General features: G+C 46.5%; 1 protein-coding gene across 1 annotated transcript in view; it reads left to right on the forward strand.

Moving 5' to 3' along the window:
- The first annotated feature begins 119 nt into the window (after positions 1–119).
- grin3bb (glutamate receptor, ionotropic, N-methyl-D-aspartate 3Bb) overlaps positions 120–19,603 on the forward strand; it is a 44,102-nt gene continuing 24,618 nt past the window's right edge. Inside the window, exon 1 of the mRNA XM_072388799.1 lies at positions 120–792. Within this exon, the coding sequence (XP_072244900.1) occupies positions 322–792 (471 nt within the window). The 5' untranslated portion in view covers positions 120–321. The remainder of the gene's footprint in view (positions 793–19,603) is intronic.

The following is a 19,603-nucleotide window of genomic DNA, read 5'->3' on the forward strand; positions in this document are numbered from 1 at the left end:
AGAGCAGCTGATGTTCATTTATTTTTGTCCAAACAGGGGAACCATCAAATCTGAAATGTATCATTAAACTTTTTCCCCCTCTCACACCTCCTAATATTCATTTCCTTCCATCTTTCACCTCCTCTTTGATCTTCTCTGCACCTCCACCATCATCTTCACCCAGGCTGACTCCCCCCTCTTGTCTTCACCTCCTCCGACACCTCCGTATTTGTTCTCTCTCCTCCTGTCAGGATCTCCCCTGAACCTCCCTCCGCCCCGTCCTCTACTCTCAGCGGCAGGAGTGACGAAGGAGCGGCAGAGCGATGCGGACAGCGCAGCAGGATGTCTCTCACCTCCTTCTCCTCCTGGTTCCGGAATGTCCGAGCCTTACTCCTCCTGCAGCTCCTCCTCGCGCCGCCATGCCTCCTCCACCCGCAGCCGTGCCACCTCCTGGCGCAGATCGGACACACCGTGCGCGTCGGTGCGCTCCTGCCGGCGCAGCGGACGGCTCGCCTACCAGTGCAGGCGGCGCTGAACCGCGCGGTAGCGGCACTAAGCCAAGACCCGAACCCGGTGCGGGCCAACCTGCTGCCCTACAACCTGAGCCTGGAGCTGGTGGCACGGCAGCTGTCCAACGCGGACCCGGAGTCGCTGCTCCGGTGCGCGTGTCAGGGAGTGGTTGTGCGGGGAGTCTCCGCTGTGCTCGCCTTCCCGCAGAGCCGCGAGGAGCTCCTACAGGTGGATCTGATGGCCTCCTTTCTGGAAATTCCGTTCCTCAGCATCATCGAACACGGGGAGCCGCTGCGCACGCAGGTACGAGCCTCGCGGTTACCTCTGAAAGCTGCGCGCACCCCGGTGGTCAGACCGGTAGTCGGTCTCTTTGGTGTGTGGCTGTCTGATCCGGTTTGACCTTGACCTGTTTGATGTGCGCAGGTGTGTGTGTGAGGAGCGCGTGCCTCACCTCTGTAGTTGGACCTTGTTCTGATCAGAAGCTTCGGATCCAGTTCAGCTGATTTGATGAGAAAGGGTCGGATTCTGAGCATCCAGATCAGAACCAGGTGAAAACTGGTTTTAGTCTCAACAGTTCGATAAGCAGGTTAAACTGGACCAGCTCTGGATCAGCTCTATTCCCTCTGGACAGGTGCCTTGGCTCCACCCACATTTACCTGGCTGTTGGGTTGGTTTCAGGCTGCAGGTGTCCTGGATCAGGTCACAGGTTTAAAGTTCAGAAAACACAAACTGAAGCTTTTTGACTCCACCAAACTCCACCTTAGTTTCTTTGGTGTTTTAGATGTTGACCATAACTTTCCTGTTCTGCTGTGGTCAGGAAATATTTTTAACTTTAAGTCATCTGGCAGGAGCTGGTGTCAGGGTTTGTGGGTTTTTCTGCTTCTCCGAGCCATTTCTGGTTGTTTGTGGTGGTTCTGGTTTAGCTTGGGCCTTATTTTCTGTTGCAGTTCTCAGTCCTGTGTCAGGTTCTGGTTCCTGTTTGCCATGTCCTATTTGGTTCCAGCTGTTGTTGGATGGATTTAATGGAACAGGACTGAATACGCTGATGAACTTTCCTGTGTTTCAGTCCTGTGTTTCAGTCCTGTGTTTCAGTCCTGTCTCTAAGTGTTTCAGTCCTGTCTCTGAGTGTTTCAGTCCTGTCTCTGAGTGTTTCAGTCCTGTGTTTCAGTCCTGTCTCTGAGTGTTTCAGTCCTGTCTCTGAGTGTTTCAGTCCTGTGTTTCAGTCCTGTCTCTAAGTGTTTCAGTCCTGTCTCTGAGTGTTTCAGTCCTGTCTCTAAGTGTTTCAGTCCTGTGTTTCAGTCCTGTGTTTCAGTCCTGTGTTTCAGTCCTGTGTTTCAGTCCTGTCTCTGAGTGTTTCAGTCCTGTCTCTAAGTGTTTCAGTCCTGTCTCTAAGTGTTTCAGTCCTGTCTCTGAGTGTTTCAGTCCTGTCTCTGAGTGTTTCAGTCCTGTGTTTCAGTCCTGTGTTTCAGTCCTGTCTCTAAGTGTTTCAGTCCTGTCTCTAAGTGTTTCAGTCCTGTCTCTAAGTGTTTCAGTCCTGTCTCTGAGTGTTTCAGTCCTGTCTCTAAGTGTTTCAGTCCTGTCTCTGAGTGTTTCAGTCCTGTCTCTGAGTGTTTCAGTCCTGTCTCTGAGTGTTTCAGTCCTGTCTCTAAGTGTTTCAGTCCTGTCTCTAAGTGTTTCAGTCCTGTCTCTAAGTGTTTCAGTCCTGTCTCTGAGTGTTTCAGTCCTGTCTCTAAGTGTTTCAGTCCTGTCTCTAAGTGTTTCAGTCCTGTCTCTGAGTGTTTCAGTCCTGTCTCTGAGTGTTTCAGTCCTGTCTCTGAGTGTTTCAGTCCTGTCTCTAAGTGTTTCAGTCCTGTCTCTGAGTGTTTCAGTCCTGTCTCTGAGTGTTTCAGTCCTGTGTTTCAGTCCTGTGTTTCAGTCCTGTGTTTCAGTCCTGTCTCTGAGTGTTTCAGTCCTGTCTCTGAGTGTTTCAGTCCTGTCTCTAAGTGTTTCAGTCCTGTCTCTGAGTGTTTCAGTCCTGTCTCTAAGTGTTTCAGTCCTGTGTTTCAGTCCTGTCTCTGAGTGTTTCAGTCCTGTCTCTGAGTGTTTCAGTCCTGTCTCTGAGTGTTTCAGTCCTGTCTCTAAGTGTTTCAGTCCTGTCTCTGAGTGTTTCAGTCCTGTCTCTGAGTGTTTCAGTCCTGTGTTTCAGTCCTGTGTTTCAGTCCTGTGTTTCAGTCCTGTCTCTGAGTGTTTCAGTCCTGTCTCTGAGTGTTTCAGTCCTGTCTCTAAGTGTTTCAGTCCTGTCTCTGAGTGTTTCAGTCCTGTCTCTGAGTGTTTCAGTCCTGTGTTTCAGTCCTGTGTTTCAGTCCTGTCTCTAAGTGTTTCAGTCCTGTCTCTAAGTGTTTCAGTCCTGTCTCTGAGTGTTTCAGTCCTGTCTCTGAGTGTTTCAGTCCTGTCTCTAAGTGTTTCAGTCCTGTCTCTAAGTGTTTCAGTCCTGTCTCTAAGTGTTTCAGTCCTGTCTCTAAGTGTTTCAGTCCTGTCTCTGAGTGTTTCAGTCCTGTCTCTAAGTGTTTCAGTCCTGTCTCTAAGTGTTTCAGTCCTGTCTCTGAGTGTTTCAGTCCTGTCTCTGAGTGTTTCAGTCCTGTCTCTGAGTGTTTCAGTCCTGTCTCTAAGTGTTTCAGTCCTGTCTCTGAGTGTTTCAGTCCTGTCTCTGAGTGTTTCAGTCCTGTGTTTCAGTCCTGTGTTTCAGTCCTGTCTCTAAGTGTTTCAGTCCTGTCTCTAAGTGTTTCAGTCCTGTCTCTAAGTGTTTCAGTCCTGTCTCTAAGTGTTTCAGTCCTGTCTCTGAGTGTTTCAGTCCTGTCTCTAAGTGTTTCAGTCCTGTCTCTAAGTGTTTCAGTCCTGTCTCTGAGTGTTTCAGTCCTGTCTCTGAGTGTTTCAGTCCTGTCTCTAAGTGTTTCAGTCCTGTCTCTAAGTGTTTCAGTCCTGTCTCTGAGTGTTTCAGTCCTGTCTCTGAGTGTTTCAGTCCTGTCTCTGAGTGTTTCAGTCCTGTCTCTAAGTGTTTCAGTCCTGTCTCTAAGTGTTTCAGTCCTGTCTCTAAGTGTTTCAGTCCTGTCTCTAAGTGTTTCAGTCCTGTCTCTGAGTGTTTCAGTCCTGTCTCTAAGTGTTTCAGTCCTGTCTCTAAGTGTTTCAGTCCTGTCTCTGAGTGTTTCAGTCCTGTCTCTGAGTGTTTCAGTCCTGTCTCTGAGTGTTTCAGTCCTGTCTCTAAGTGTTTCAGTCCTGTCTCTGAGTGTTTCAGTCCTGTCTCTGAGTGTTTCAGTCCTGTGTTTCAGTCCTGTGTTTCAGTCCTGTCTCTAAGTGTTTCAGTCCTGTCTCTAAGTGTTTCAGTCCTGTCTCTAAGTGTTTCAGTCCTGTCTCTAAGTGTTTCAGTCCTGTCTCTGAGTGTTTCAGTCCTGTCTCTAAGTGTTTCAGTCCTGTCTCTAAGTGTTTCAGTCCTGTCTCTGAGTGTTTCAGTCCTGTCTCTGAGTGTTTCAGTCCTGTCTCTGAGTGTTTCAGTCCTGTCTCTAAGTGTTTCAGTCCTGTGTTTCAGTCCTGTCTCTAAGTGTTTCAGTCCTGTGTTTCAGTCCTGTCTCTAAGTGTTTCAGTCCTGTCTCTGAGTGTTTCAGTCCTGTCTCTAAGTGTTTCAGTCCTGTCTCTGAGTGTTTCAGTCCTGTCTCTAAGTGTTTCAGTCCTGTGTTTCAGTCCTGTCTCTGAGTGTTTCAGTCCTGTCTCTGAGTGTTTCAGTCCTGTCTCTAAGTGTTTCAGTCCTGTCTCTAAGTGTTTCAGTCCTGTGTTTCAGTCCTGTCTCTAAGTGTTTCAGTCCTGTCTCTAAGTGTTTCAGTCCTGTCTCTGAGTGTTTCAGTCCTGTCTCTAAGTGTTTCAGTCCTGTGTTTCAGTCCTGTCTCTAAGTGTTTCAGTCCTGTCTCTGAGTGTTTCAGTCCTGTCTCTAAGTGTTTCAGTCCTGTCTCTGAGTGTTTCAGTCCTGTCTCTAAGTGTTTCAGTCCTGTGTTTCAGTCCTGTCTCTGAGTGTTTCAGTCCTGTCTCTGAGTGTTTCAGTCCTGTCTCTAAGTGTTTCAGTCCTGTCTCTAAGTGTTTCAGTCCTGTGTTTCAGTCCTGTCTCTGAGTGTTTCAGTCCTGTCTCTGAGTGTTTCAGTCCTGTCTCTAAGTGTTTCAGTCCTGTCTCTGAGTGTTTCAGTCCTGTGTTTCAGTCCTGTGTTTCAGTCCTGTGTTTCAGTCCTGTGTTTCAGTCCTGTCTCTAAGTGTTTCAGTCCTGTCTCTGAGTGTTTCAGTCCTGTCTCTAAGTGTTTCAGTCCTGTGTTTCAGTCCTGTCTCTGAGTGTTTCAGTCCTGTCTCTGAGTGTTTCAGTCCTGTCTCTGAGTGTTTCAGTCCTGTCTCTGAGTGTTTCAGTCCTGTCTCTGAGTGTTTCAGTCCTGTCTCTGAGTGTTTATAGGAAGCACCGTGATTCACAGGTGACCTTAACACTTTCTGTGACATCACTCTTGGTCACATGACATCGATCCTAACCCTCTCCGGAACTTGTGGTGAATTACTGAATTAGAAACAAAATGGTATCCTCACAGATCTCGGCTGACTTTTTTTTTCTCTTTTTCTTCATGTTTCATTCGATCCTCATAGTCAGGTCTCAGAAGATTTGCTGGGTCAAATAAATCTTGTTGGTCATCTGTGAGTCGGTTTGGCTGCTGTTGCCATTAAATTCGGCCCATTTGAGAAATAAAATAATCTGTAAATCCTCTGAAGACGAGCGGCAGCAGATTGGTTTCCCAGCATGCCTCACTGGTCTCTTTGTTTGGCCTCAGTGGGTCTGACCGCTTTAATTTCACCTGTGAAACACAAACAGCTGCCTGAAACCTAACAAGCTGATAGACTGGAACCAGAACCAGAACCAGACCCAGTCTCTGTACTGCCTTCAGGCTCTCTGACATATTTATTCAATTTGAAAGTGGAGACTCTTTGATCCACAAACTTTGTGAGGACGGGTCGGTTCTGTCTTCAGAGACTCAAACTCGGGTTGAGTGTTAATCCGACTGCTTCTCTCTAACACCCGTCTGCAGCGAGAAACGGTCCAATCAGCATCGGTTCCGAGTCGTGGGCTCATCTCAGTATCAAAATATCATGTCTCTTGAACCACTGGGCTTTCTCCAGGAGTTGTGTTCTAGACCTGGGTCTGTCTTTGGCTCTGGTTCTAAGGCCTGCTTCTGTGTTTCTGTAGTCTTTGTAACTTCCTCTGACAGTGACTCATCTGTCTCCGAGGGCGCCGGCTGGATAATCCTCTGATCAAAGAGTGTAAACAGATGTTTGTGAAAGTTTCTCCTCAGCTCACACTTGTTTATTCAGCTCAGAAACATCAACAGAGGAAACACAGACCCAACGAGCTGATGTAACTCAGAGAAATCAGGTTTGCTTTGTTTGTCTAAACCACAAAGAAAAACACGAGTTCTCGCAGATTTAGCTTCCAGCTAGTTTCTGCAGTTAAACACGTCAACAAAAACGCTCCATGCCCAGATCCAGCTCGCCCAAACAAACTAATCAAAGTGCCAAATCAGTGTCTGGTTATACCAGGTTAAACAGCCTGGTCAGAGGCTGAAGTGGGAGGAGCTCAGCTGGTTCTGTGACACTGGCTCGGTGATGTGGCGCTGATCAGTTTATGATTGGTCCGAGTTATCAAAAGGACAAACGGCGGCCTAACAAGGACGTTTTCTTTGTGAAATCTTCTGCGTGAAAAGGGCTTTTGGTCATCTCTGTCAGAGGGGGTTCAGTGCCTCTTCAACATCGACCCACCGCCTCTGCTTCTTACAGACTGGAAGTCCTGTGTGACGCAGCTTGATTTTGTAGAGACTCAGAACTTTTACTGAGCTCCGCTCACTGTCGTCATACCGAGCAGACAACTGACTCAGGTATGTCCTCCACCTGTGGAGACTCCACACTTTGTTTCAGAGTCTGACCTCCAGCCGACAGAAGCACAGCTCCATCCTGAGAGGAACCTCCACCTGAACTCCACCTGCCATTGTCTGGGTTCTAAAGCAGCAGGTTGTTGTTTGTGTTCCCGCTGGACAGAAAGAGTCGCCATCGGGTCACAGGTCCTCCAAATTCTCATTTAGAAGATATGAATGAGGAAATGTGTACACACGAACAAACATACATTCATATATATATATATGTGTGTTCATTCTCATTAATTAATCATGGAATCGTGTTAAAAAACTTAACTTTGATTAATCACGTACCAACATGCTACAACCCTGAAATACTCTATCAGGTGTTAGACTGAGTACGGATGGGTATTGCTGCCACACCACGAAAAAAAAGAGGCTCAGTATCGGGTAAAGTTTATTAAGTTTATTTTATCTTTTCCACATTTTAACAAAATATTTATCACTATCAGAATATTTCAAGATAAAGCACAGATAAACGGCAAAAGGCCAAACCAAAATCACTCTTTTTGAGGAAGTTGTGAAGTTTACGAATGAACCAAAATACTCTTGGGAAACAAACAAAAACCTCTCTTAGCGAGGATATAAGAAAATAACAATTCGCTAACAAAAAGCTCTGAACTTACTTGAAGAGCAGTGATGGAAGAAACAGCACACAAGGCCAAACTAAGAGTCTCTCTTTAACGCGGTACGTACAAACAATACTATTCTATGAAAAGTAGCTAAATGGCAAAGGCCAAGAAAAAGATTCTAAACGTGGTTTGAAACAGACTAAAACACTAAAACTAGACTTGACTGTGGCAAAGAGGCTGGTGTGCAAGACGAAAGGAGAACGACGCGGAACAAGGGGAGACGCAGACTATAAGTACCTATGAGGGAAATGTGGGAACAGGTGGAGACAATCAGGAATCTGGGAAGACACGGTGTAGTGTTCATGCAGTGCTGTGTCCTGCTCATCTGAATATAGCAACTAATAATTTAAATTTGTTTCCATACGTACATGAGAAAGGGGTAAATAGCATGTAAGAATAAGACATTGTTTACCAAGCTATCTGTTTTGTTTCTCAGTACCATGTGATTTGTGCTTCAGGGGAGGGGAACACCACAACTCCAGGGCTCTTTCTTGTGCTTTCTTCCTGGTACCTTTTGATTTATGCTTTGAAAAAAATAAAACAGATTTAAACCTGACTCCAAATAAACTGTTGTGTTTCCCAACATGAAGGTGCAATCTATAATCAATGAAAAAGTAGTATCACATTGCTGTCTCTGGGAACTCATTAACATGTTAAAAGTAACTTGTTTTGCACAAACATAATACTCTTCTCCTGTCTATAAACATTATGTGGACCTCCAACACAGAAACAGACTATATGGTGCCATGCTAATATTACTCTAACAAGTAAAACATCCAAGACTATGCCAAAAAAGACAGATAAATGCTTATTCAACTGATTGCATTTTCATCTCATTCACCCCATTTTTGTTCAGATGTTCATAAATATCAACCTTCTACTACCATCTGTATTGAAGTTTGCCTTCAGAGGAGATGAGCACATCATAATAAACCTACGCTATGCTGAATTTATAGGAGCTTTTAGCGATCAGTATACTGGGATAGGACACATATGTCCATGGCAGTTCCAAAACTGGACCACAGGTATGCGCTACAGGTCGCCGTGCCAGTCCATCTACTGCCGTGAACATGACCTCAATATTGTTAACACAGATAACATCCGACCCTGTGACAAATCTTAACATCCTTCTGAGACCTGCATCATGCAGTCATCTTATGTACTGCTGCAGGAAACAAAAGCTCTGGCTCTCTGCTTGAGTTGAAGGAGAGGCATCTAGTACCTTCAAAAGCTTTTTAGTTTTTGGCTTTTTGTCGTCATACATGTGCAAGATATCTTGTGGGCTCACAAAAGATTATTTTAGGGAAGAACCAGTTATTAAGAACCTCTTTTCTGATGTCTTTCGGATCAACGGCTTGTATGAAAGCTTTAAGCAAGGTGCCGTTGAAATTCTGCTTGGGTTGGAAATGCAGTTACATCCAAACGGTCTCATCCCTGTCCTCCTCTGAAATATCTTCTTTTAAGTCAGTGGTGATCAGATTCCTGTCTGACTGACTTACATACAGAAGAAGACTTTCAAAAACCACATCATCTGAGACTTCACTCTCACCAGAAATAAGTGCCACTGCGAAAACAGGGGAACGGCGACAGGGAAAATAGCCATGGTCTTGAAATCCCTTCAAAAGATTTCGGCCACTGGATTTCCACTCTTTTCTTGCCACTTAGGGCACAGAGATGGAACCCTCAGGTCCTCACCTTCAGCAGTGTGGCCCAGTAGCTCTGTCCAAAATGCAGCGTACACAACCCTTGAGACACCATCTACGTCAGCTCCTTTTTCATCTATGTAGGTGTATTTAAGTTGGTTTTTGAGAATTACTGAATCCTTTAATTGGTATCATCTTCTCCAGAAGATTAAAGGTTTATGGTGATATGCACAACATCATATGAAGCTGTGACACTACTTGCTACATCTCCTAGAGATGCTGACTCTGGAGTAAAGTTTTTGGTGCTTGTGGGGAGAGACGTGCTGGATGTATTGTCACCTGTAGATGCTGTGTTTGGAGTAATGAATGCTGAGCTTGTTCTGGGAAAGGAGACTGATGTGATGTTAAGGTCCTCATCGACCTGTAGTCCAGGCTGATATATCAAAGAGTCATCCATTTGGCCAGCCATGGGTTCTCCAAGATAGGGGCCAAGCATCCCCTCGGATGCCTCAGTATCAACAGTTAGAATAAGTTGCTCATCTTCTTCATGCATATCATTCAGTTGTACATCCTCATTCACATTTGATTTTCCCCCATCACAGTCTTCATCATCCTCATCTTTTGGGGCCTTAGTGCACAGGTAAAGTCTCAAAAGGGTTAGGTGCATGTGCAAAACCACAAAATAGCAGTTCGACAAGTAGCAGAAATTGACAGAACACCTGCTAGCTTAATTAGCCACCGTAAACTAACTATACATCATTTTCGATTTAGATGGGCTGTAAAAATTACACTTTTACACTGACATGATCTTTCTCAATGCGAAGGAGACGGTCTTCTGGCACGCCACGACCTCAAAGATATACGGACAGTTGAGCATCCACATTTTGAGACGATGGGTCACGTGACGCCAAGTGGGAGAAGCGTGAAAATGGGCTTGTATCTTAAAACCATACTCATACAAAAAAACAGGATAATATCACGTTATAACGTGATAAATATATTGTTAAAACGTGAAAAAGATACTGTTATAATAATAAAATTTTCACGTAGTTATGTGATACTGAGTCTATTCTTTTTTCGTAGTGTGGAAGCAATGCGCTTCTGTAGCTGAGTACTGCAGCTTCAAGGTGAAATATTTTCCAGGAACCGGGTTCAGGTCGGTAATCAGAGACCAGAACAGAACAATGAACTACAGGGTTGTACTACTTTTATACATAGACATTATAAAGATTCTTTACATGCCTTTATACACATGCTGCATGGCTTCTCTTCCAGGTTAGTGTTTCGTGGCGGTGTCACAGTGCCACATACAGGCCTGGCATATGTACTACAGCGTTTTGGGACGCCATGTTTACGGAGACTTTTTTTAAAACGACAGCATATTGGATGAGGCTGCGTGCTCATCTGGATGGGCCCTAAGGGTTGTGTTCTTACTTTGGCTTGCTTTTGTAGTTTTGGTTTTACCAAGGTTTTTCTTTGATTGAATGACTGTGAGGTAACCACTTAGGACTTTACCCCGCTACAATAGCAGATAAAAGATATGAAGCCTTATTCTGGTTAGGTCTTGTAACATTAACCTACATTGTCTCTTGACATAATTGGTGGCTTGTGGAGGTGTCTTTGTAGAGGTTTGTTTCTACATCCCACAGCTGTAGGGGGAGCCAAAAAATGAAACATTACCTAATTTTATATTGATGCTTTAAATGTGGCAACTTTTACTCAGTTGCTTCACCAACATCGCACCTCGGTTCTGACGGATAGAGAGCTAACGGGCCGGCTTGTCTGCTCAGGCTGATGGGAGTTTTTACTGGAGGCCCCTGGTTTTAAGAAAGATGGCCTGTAAAGAGCAGCATCCAACCTCTCAGGATGAATGATTCACAGCCTGATGGTAGCTTCTGCAGAGACAGCGAAAACAGCTCCAACCCTTCCAACCAGTTCGTTTTTTAACAGGCTGAACCAGCTCATTCACAGCTGGGTCAGAGTCCACAGGCAGAAGAGAGATATGAACTTTCTGACAACACACACTCGGTTATTTTAGCCTGCAGACACCACAGAAAGCTCCTATAGGCTCAGGAAGCTGTCAATCAAATCACAGTCAGGACAAACATGACCATACAACACTTTGAAAGATGAAGCTGCAAGGCATTCTGGGAGGGGGCTATCTCCTCTCCTTTCATGAGCGACGCTCTGGTGTTTCCTGAAGGAGACGATAAAGGAAGCATCTTCCTGAGAGGAAACAGCTCAGGCCTCTCTGATTGGCTGAGATGACCGCTGACCTCAGACGCAGTCGTCGTGTCTGGATGGATCTGGACTGCGATGTCAGATGATGTCACAGTAGGTGGTCAGCGTTTGATTTTTTCCAGCAGCCGCTGCTCTCAGCAGAACCAGAGGAACATCAACTGCTTTAAAGACTTAGATTTAAAACTGATCAACATCTGACAAGCTGCTGATGTTCAGGTGATGAATTTTCTGACCATCAGATGTCTGACAGGACAGGAAGGAGCTGGCACTCCTGCTGTGTGTTGGTGGTGTTTCAACCTGAGCCCGAAGCCCGCAGATGTTTGCTCTTTGATCTGCTCGTCAGATATTGCTGCAGCCGTTAATGTCGCAGCTGATTTCCTCCTTTAGTCTATCAAAGGAGGAAGATCTGCAGCTCGCTGTGAAAACACGCCAACCATCGACAGGAATTTTTAGGAGGTCATCAATAATTCACTCTGACAAGAGTCTGACGACATCAAAGAGAAGCTCTGACAGAAAGTCGGATCAGAACCAGGCTGAGTGACAGCAGAACAGAGCTGGTGACACACAGCATTGTTAGAGGCCAGTCATGGTCTCACTGCAAGCTTCATGAGGCGGAACTCTGACATGGTGGACATTGTTATTGGGTCACTGACTGACTGATCCAGCATCTGTTCAGGTGTATCTGACCTTTTCTGTGTACTTACTGCACCTGTCAGAACCAGTAGCTCTCCTCAAGCCCGGTTCTGATGAAACAGAACATAATTTCTGTGGTCCTGGTCATGGTTTGGGTAGAGTTACACCATCAGAGAAAGTTGTCACAGATATAGAAGCTTTTGTGTGTGAAGTGTCATTTTTACACAGCATGCATCAGCTTTGTAACAACTAACCTTCGACCTCATTCAGATTCGGATCATTGGTAACAGTTTGAATTTTGGAAATCAATCAGCAGTTCAATCGATACTGAAAATGTGTCCGGGTCTCAGTGCCCTGGTCTCAGTGCCCTGGTCTCAGTGCCCTGCTCTCAGTGTCCTGGTCTCAGTGTCCTGGTCTCAGTGTCCTGGTCTCAGTGCCCTGGTCTCAGTGCCCTGCTCTCAGTGTCCTGGTCTCAGTGTCCTGGTCTCAGTGTCCGGGTCTCAGTGCCCTGGTCTCAGTGCCCTGGTCTCAGTGCCCTGGCGTCAGTGCCCTGGTCTCAGTGCCCTGGTCTCAGTGCCCTGGTCTCAGTGCCCTGGTCTAAGTGCCCTGGTCTCAGTCTCCTGGTCTCAGTGTCCTGGTCTCAGTCTCCTGGCGTCGGTGTCCTGGTCTCAGTGTCCTGGTCTCAGTGCCCTGGTCTCAGTCTCCTGGTCTCAGTGTCCTGGTCTCAGTCTCCTGGCGTCGGTGTCCTGGTCTCAGTGTCCTGGTCTCAGTGCCCTGGTCTCAGTGCCCTGGCGTCAGTGCCCTGGTCTAAGTGCCCTGGTCTCAGTCTCCTGGTCTCAGTGTCCTGGTCTCAGTCTCCTGGCGTCGGTGTCCTGGTCTCAGTGTCCTGGTCTCAGTGCCCTGGTCTCAGTCTCCTGGTCTCAGTGTCCTGGTCTCAGTCTCCTGGCGTCGGTGTCCTGGTCTCAGTGCCCTGGTCTCAGTGCCCTGGTCTAAGTGCCCTGGTCTCAGTCTCCTGGTCTCAGTGCCCTGGTCTCAGTGCCCTGGTCTCAGTCTCCTGGTCTCAGTCTCCTGGTCTCAGTCTCCTGGTCTCAGTGCCCTGGTCTCAGTGCCCTGGTCTCAGTGCCCTGGTCTCAGTGTCCTGGTCTCAGTGCCCTGGTCTCAGTGCCCTGGTCTAAGTGCCCTGGTCTCAGTCTCCTGGTCTCAGTGCCCTGGTCTAAGTGCCCTGGTCTCAGTCTCCTGGTCTCAGTGCCCTGGTCTAAGTGCCCTGGTCTCAGTCTCCTGGTCTCAGTGCCCTGGTCTAAGTGCCCTGGTCTTGGTGTCCTGGTCTTGGTGTCCTGGTCTTGGTGCCGGGTCTGATATCAGTGCAGATTTCATCTGTGTGATTGGTGGACCAGTGTGGAACATAATGTTTTATGTAAACAGGAGCTGTGATGGATGTGGACCTGGATGGTGCCAGCAGAATTCACTGATTTGTCTGTTCCCTTTAACCAGTTGTGTGGGCTGTGGACTGATAGCTGAGCTTTTAGTCCGATGAGGCTTCGGACAGCGTCAAACTCTGCAGAGAATATGCTGACGAATATATGAAACCAGAACACGATCAGAACACACTCGACAAAACTGGTCCTGACTGTATGTAACTGGACTCTTGTTAACCTTTTATACTCTTTCTGGAAAGTTCTCTGACATGACTTTGGTTCTGACCCAGAGTTTCATAAATAAACTTAAGTAAATGGATTAAGCTGTGCAGCTCTGAGCCCAGCAGCTGGTTCTGATTCTACTGTCTGAGCAGCTGGTTCTGCAGGGTGTACCTCTGCAGCTTAATGGAGCCATAAACCTTAAATATTAATGTGAAACTGATCCAAGTCCAGCAAAGGTTCAGTTCTGTCGACTCAGCGCTTCCTTAAGTGATTCGTGAGTCATCAGGCCAGTGTTAACACAGAGAGCTCGTTACACTAATAGGTTCTGATTCTTTTTCGGTCAGAACAGGAAACTCTGTTTCTTCTTCTTCTGCTTCTGGATGCTGTCCATTCTTCACGCAGATACTGAGCTTTATCACTGAGTGTTAGGGCTAACTGAACCATTCCTGTTTGGTTAGAATATGCTGCAGTGCATTATGGGATACCATACATGTTGATATCTGCATGGCACAAGGGAGACTTCACATGAAACATGTTCCTCAACACACTGCTCTGACCATGGTTCCTGAACATTCAGTGTTCTCAGTGTTTTCCACAGTATTCTCCACAGTGTTTTCCACAGTATTCTCCACAGTGGTCTGTGAGTGTTCTCCACAGTGTTCTCCACAGTGTTCTCCACAGTGTTCTCAGTATTCTCCACAGTGGTCTGAGTGTTCTCCACAGTGTTCTCCACAGTGTTCTCCACAGTGTTCTCAGTATTCTCCACAGTGGTCTGAGTGTTCTCCACAGTGTTCTCCATAGTGTTCTCCACAGTGTTCTCCACAGTGGTCTGAGTGTTCTCCACAGTGTTTTCCACAGTGTTCTCCACAGTGTTCTCAGTGTTCTCCACAGTGTTCTCCACAGTGTTCTCCACAGTGTTCTCCACAGTGTTCTCCACAGTGTTCTCCACAGTGTTCTCAGTATTCTCCACAGTGTTCTCCACAGTGTTCTCAGTGTTCTCCACAGTGTTCTCCACAGTGTTCTCCACAGTGTTCTCAGTATTCTCCACAGTGTTCTCCACAGTGTTCTCCACAGTGTTCTCCACAGTGTTCTCAGTATTCTCCACAGTGTTCTCCACAGTGTTTTCCACAGTGGTCTGAGTGTTCTCCACAGTGTTTTCCACAGTGTTCTCCACAGTGTTCTCCGTATTCTCCACAGTGGTCTGTGAGTGTTTTCCACAGTGTTCTCAGTATTCTCCATAGTGTTCTCCACAGTGTTCTCCACAGTGGTCTGAGTGTTCTCCACAGTGTTTTCCACAGTGTTCTCCACAGTGTTCTCAGTATTCTCCACAGTGTTCTCAGTATTCTCCACAGTGGTCTGTGAGTGTTCTCCACAGTGTTCTCCACAGTGTTCTCCACAGTGTTCTCCACAGTGTTCTCAGTATTCTCCACAGTGTTCTCCACAGTGTTTTCCACAGTGTTCTCCGTATTCTCCACAGTGTTTTCCACAGTGTTCTCAGTATTCTCCACAGTGTTCTCCACAGTGTTCTCAGTATTCTCAACAGTGTTCTCAGTGTTCTCCACAGTGTTCTCCACAGTGTTCTCAGTATTCTCCACAGTGTTCTCCACAGTGTTCTCAGTATTCTCCACAGTGTTCTCCACAGTGTTTTCCACAGTGTTCTCCGTATTCTCCACAGTGTTTTCCACAGTGTTCTCAGTATTCTCCACAGTGTTCTCCACAGTGTTCTCAGTATTCTCCAGAGTATTCTCAGTATTCTCCACAGTGTTCTCAGTGTTCTCCACAGTGTTCTCCACAGTGTTCTCCACAGTGTTCTCAGTATTCTCCACAGTGTTCTCCACAGTGTTCTCAGTGTTCTCCACAGTGTTCTCCACAGTGTTCTCCACAGTGTTCTCAGTATTCTCCACAGTGTTCTCCACAGTGTTCTCCACAGTGGTCTGAGTGTTCTCCACAGTGTTTTCCACAGTGTTCTCCGCAGTGTTCTCCACAGTGTTCTCCGTATTCTCCACAGTGTTTTCCACAGTGTTCTCAGTATTCTCCACAGTGTTCTCCACAGTGGTCTGAGTGTTCTCCACAGTGTTTTCCACAGTGTTCTCCGCAGTGTTCTCCACAGTGTTCTCCGTATTCTCCACAGTGTTTTCCACAGTGTTCTCAGTATTCTCCACAGTGTTCTCCGTATTCTCCACAGTGTTTTCCACAGTGTTCTCAGTATTCTCCACAGTGTTCTCAGTATTCTCCACAGTATTCTCCACAGTGTTCTCAGTATTCTCCACAGTGTTCTCAGTGTTCTCCACAGTGTTCTCCACAGTGTTCTCCACAGTGTTCTCAGTATTCTCCACAGTGTTCTCCACAGTGTTCTCAGTATTCTCCAGTGTTCTCCACAGTGTTCTCCACAGTGTTCTCCACAGTGTTTTCCACAGTGTTCTCCGTATTCTCCACAGTGTTTTCCACAGTGTTCTCCACAGTGTTCTCAATATTCTCCACAGTGGTCTGTGAGTGTTCTCCACAGTGTTCTCCGTATTCTCCACAGTGTTTTCCACAGTGTTCTCCACAGTGTTCTCAATATTCTCCACAGTGGTCTGTGAGTGTTCTCCACAGTGTTCTCCGTATTCTCCACAGTGTTTTCCACAGTGTTCTCCACAGTGTTCTCCACAGTGTTCTCAGTATTCTCCACAGTGGTCTGTGAGTGTTTTCCACAGTGTTCTCAGTATTCTCCACAGTGTTCTCCACAGTGTTCTCAGTATTCTCCACAGTGTTCTCCACAGTGTTCTCCACAGTGTTCTCAGTATTCTCCACAGTGGTCTGTGAGTGTTCTCCACAGTGTTTTCCACAGTGTTCTCCACAGTGTTCTCAGTATTCTCCACAGTGTTTTCCACAGTGTTCTCCACAGTGTTCTCAGTATTCTCCACAGTGTTTTCCACAGTGTTCTCAGTATTCTCCACAGTGTTTTACACAGTATTCTCCACAGTGTTCTCCACAGTGTTCTCAGTATTCTCCACAGTGTTCTCCACAGTGTTCTCCACAGTGTTCTCAGTATTCTCCACAGTGGTCTGTGAGTGTTCTCCACAGTGTTTTCCACAGTGTTCTCCACAGTGTTCTCAGTATTCTCCACAGTGTTCTCCACAGTGTTCTCAGTATTCTCCACAGTGGTCTGAGTGTTCTCCACAGTGTTCTCCACAGTGTTCTCAGTATTCTCCACAGTGTTCTCCACAGTGTTCTCCACAGTGTTCTCGGTATTCTTCACAGTGGTCTGTGAGTGTTCTCCACAGTGTTCTCCACAGTGTTTTCCACAGTGTTTTCCACAGTGTTCTCCACAGTGTTCTCCACAGTGTTCTCCGTATTCTCCACAGTGTTTTCCACAGTGTTCTCCACAGTGTTCTCAGTATTCTCCACAGTGTTCTCCACAGTGTTCTCCACAGTGTTTTCCACAGTGTTGTCCACAGTGTTCTCAGTATTCTCCACAGTGTTCTCGGTATTCTTCACAGTGGTCTGAGTGTTCTCCAGTGTTCTCAGTATTCTCCACAGTGTTCTCCACAGTGTTCTCGGTATTCTTCACAGTGGTCTGAGTGTTCTCCACAGTGTTCTCCACAGTGTTCTCCACAGTGTTCTCCACAGTGTTCTCAGTATTCTCCACAGTGGTCTGTGAGTGTTTTCCACAGTGTTCTCCACAGTGGTCTGAGTGTTCTCCACAGTGGTCTGAGTGTTCTCCACAGTGTTCTCCACAGTGTTTTCCACAGTGTTCTCCACAGTGTTCTCCACAGTGTTCTCCGTATTCTCCACAGTGTTTTCCACAGTGTTCTCCACAGTGTTCTCAGTATTCTCCACAGTGTTCTCCACAGTGTTCTCCACAGTGTTCTCCACAGTGTTCTCCACAGTGTTTTCCACAGTGTTCTCCGTATTCTCCACAGTGTTTTCCACAGTGTTCTCCACAGTGGTCTGTGAGTGTTCTCCACAGTGTTCTCAGTATTCTCCACAGTGGTCTGAGTGTTCTCCACAGTGTTCTCCACAGTGTTCTCGGTATTCTTCACAGTGGTCTGTGAGTGTTCTCCACAGTGTGTTCTCAGTATTCTCCACAGTGTTCTCCACAGTGTTCTCAGTATTCTCCATAGTGTTCTCCACAGTGTTCTCCACAGTGGTCTGAGTGTTCTCCACAGTGTTTTCCACAGTGTTCTCCACAGTGTTCTCCATATTCTCCACAGTGTTCTCAGTATTCTCCACAGTGGTCTGTGAGTGTTCTCCACAGTGTTCTCAGTATTCTCCACAGTGGTCTGAGTGTTCTCCACAGTGTTCTCCACAGTGTTCTCCACAGTGTTCTCCACAGTGTTCTCAGTATTCTCCACAGTGTTTTACACAGTATTCTCCACAGTGGTCTGTGAGTGTTCTCCACAGTGTTCTCAGTATTCTCCACAGTGGTCTGAGTGTTCTCCACAGTGTTCTCCACAGTGTTCTCAGTATTCTCCACAGTGTTCTCCACAGTGTTCTCGGTATTCTTCACAGTGGTCTTTGAGTGTTCTCCACAGTGTTCTCCACAGTGTTTTCCACAGTGTTCTCCACAGTGTTCTCCACAGTGTTCTCCACAGTGTTCTCCGTATTCTCCACAGTGTTCTCAGTATTCTTCACAGTGTTCTCCACAGTGTTCTCCACAGTGTTTTCCACAGTGTTCTCCACAGTGTTCTCCACAGTGTTCTCCGTATTCTCCACAGTGTTTTCCACAGTGTTCTCCACAGTGTTCTCAGTATTCTTCACAGTGTTCTCCACAGTGTTCTCCACAGTGTTCTCCACAGTGTTCTCCACAGTGTTCTCCACAGTGTTCTCAGTATTCTCCACAGTGGTCTGTGAGTGTTTTCCACAGTGTTCTCCACAGTGGTCTGTGAGTGTTTTCCACAGTGTTCTCCACAGTGGTCTGAGTGTTCTCCACAGTGGTCTGAGTGTTCTCCACAGTGTTCTCCACAGTGTTTTCCACAGTGTTCTCCACAGTGTTCTCCACAGTGTTCTCCGTATTCTCCACAGTGTTTTCCACAGTGTTCTCCACAGTGTTCTCAGTATTCTCCACAGTGTTCTCCACAGTGTTCTCCACAGTGTTTTCCACAGTGTTCTCCGTATTCTCCACAGTGTTTTCCACAGTGTTCTCCACAGTGGTCTGTGAGTGTTCTCCACAGTGTTCTCAGTATTCTCCACAGTGGTCTGAGTGTTCTCCACAGTGTTCTCCACAGTGTTCTCGGTATTCTTCACAGTGGTCTGTGAGTGTTCTCCACAGTGTGTTCTCAGTATTCTCCACAGTGTTCTCCACAGTGTTCTCAGTATTCTCCATAGTGTTCTCCACAGTGTTCTCCACAGTGGTCTGAGTGTTCTCCACAGTGGTCTGAGTGTTCTCCACAGTGTTTTCCACAGTGTTCTCCACAGTGTTCTCCATATTCTCCACAGTGTTCTCAGTATTCTCCACAGTGGTCTGTGAGTGTTCTCCACAGTGTTCTCCACAGTGTTCTCCACAGTGTTCTCAGTATTCTCCACAGTGTTTTACACAGTATTCTCCACAGTGGTCTGTGAGTGTTCTCCACAGTGTTCTCAGTATTCTCCACAGTGGTCTGAGTGTTCTCCACAGTGTTCTCCACAGTGTTCTCAGTATTCTCCACAGTGTTCTCCACAGTGTTCTCGGTATTCTTCACAGTGGTCTGTGAGTGTTCTCCACAGTGTTCTCCACAGTGTTCTCCACAGTGTTTTCCACAGTGTTCTCCACAGTGTTCTCCACAGTGTTCTCCACAGTGTTCTCCGTATTCTCCACAGTGTTTTCCACAGTGTTCTCCACAGTGTTCTCAGTATTCTTCACAGTGTTCTCCACAGTGTTCTCCACAGTGTTTTCCACAGTGTTCTCCACAGTGTTCTCCACAGTGTTCTCCGTATTCTCCACAGTGTTTTCCACAGTGTTCTCCACAGTGTTCTCAGTATTCTTCACAGTGTTCTCCACAGTGTTCTCCACAGTGTTCTCCACAGTGTTCTCGGTATTCTTCACAGTGGTCTGAGTGTTCTCCACAGTGTTCTCCACAGTGTTCTCCACAGTGTTTTACACAGTATTCTCCACAGTGGTCTGTGAGTGTTCTCCACAGTGTTCTCGGTATTCTTCACAGTGTTCTCCACAGTGTTCTCCACAGTGTTCTCCACAGTGTTCTCCACAGTGTTTTCCACAGTGTTTTCCACAGTGTTCTCAGTATTCTCCACAGTGGTCTGAGTGTTCTCCACAGTGTTCTCCACAGTGTTCTCAGTATTCTCCACAGTGTTCTCCACAGTGTTCTCGGTATTCTTCACAGTGGTCTGTGAGTGTTCTCCACAGTGTTCTCCACAGTGTTCTCCACAGTGTTCTCCGTATTCTC

This window comes from Leuresthes tenuis, unplaced genomic scaffold (genome assembly GCF_036924035.1).
Source record: "Leuresthes tenuis unplaced genomic scaffold, fLeuTen1.0.hap1 SCAF_7, whole genome shotgun sequence".
NCBI classification, from domain to species: domain Eukaryota; kingdom Metazoa; phylum Chordata; class Actinopteri; order Atheriniformes; family Atherinopsidae; genus Leuresthes; species Leuresthes tenuis.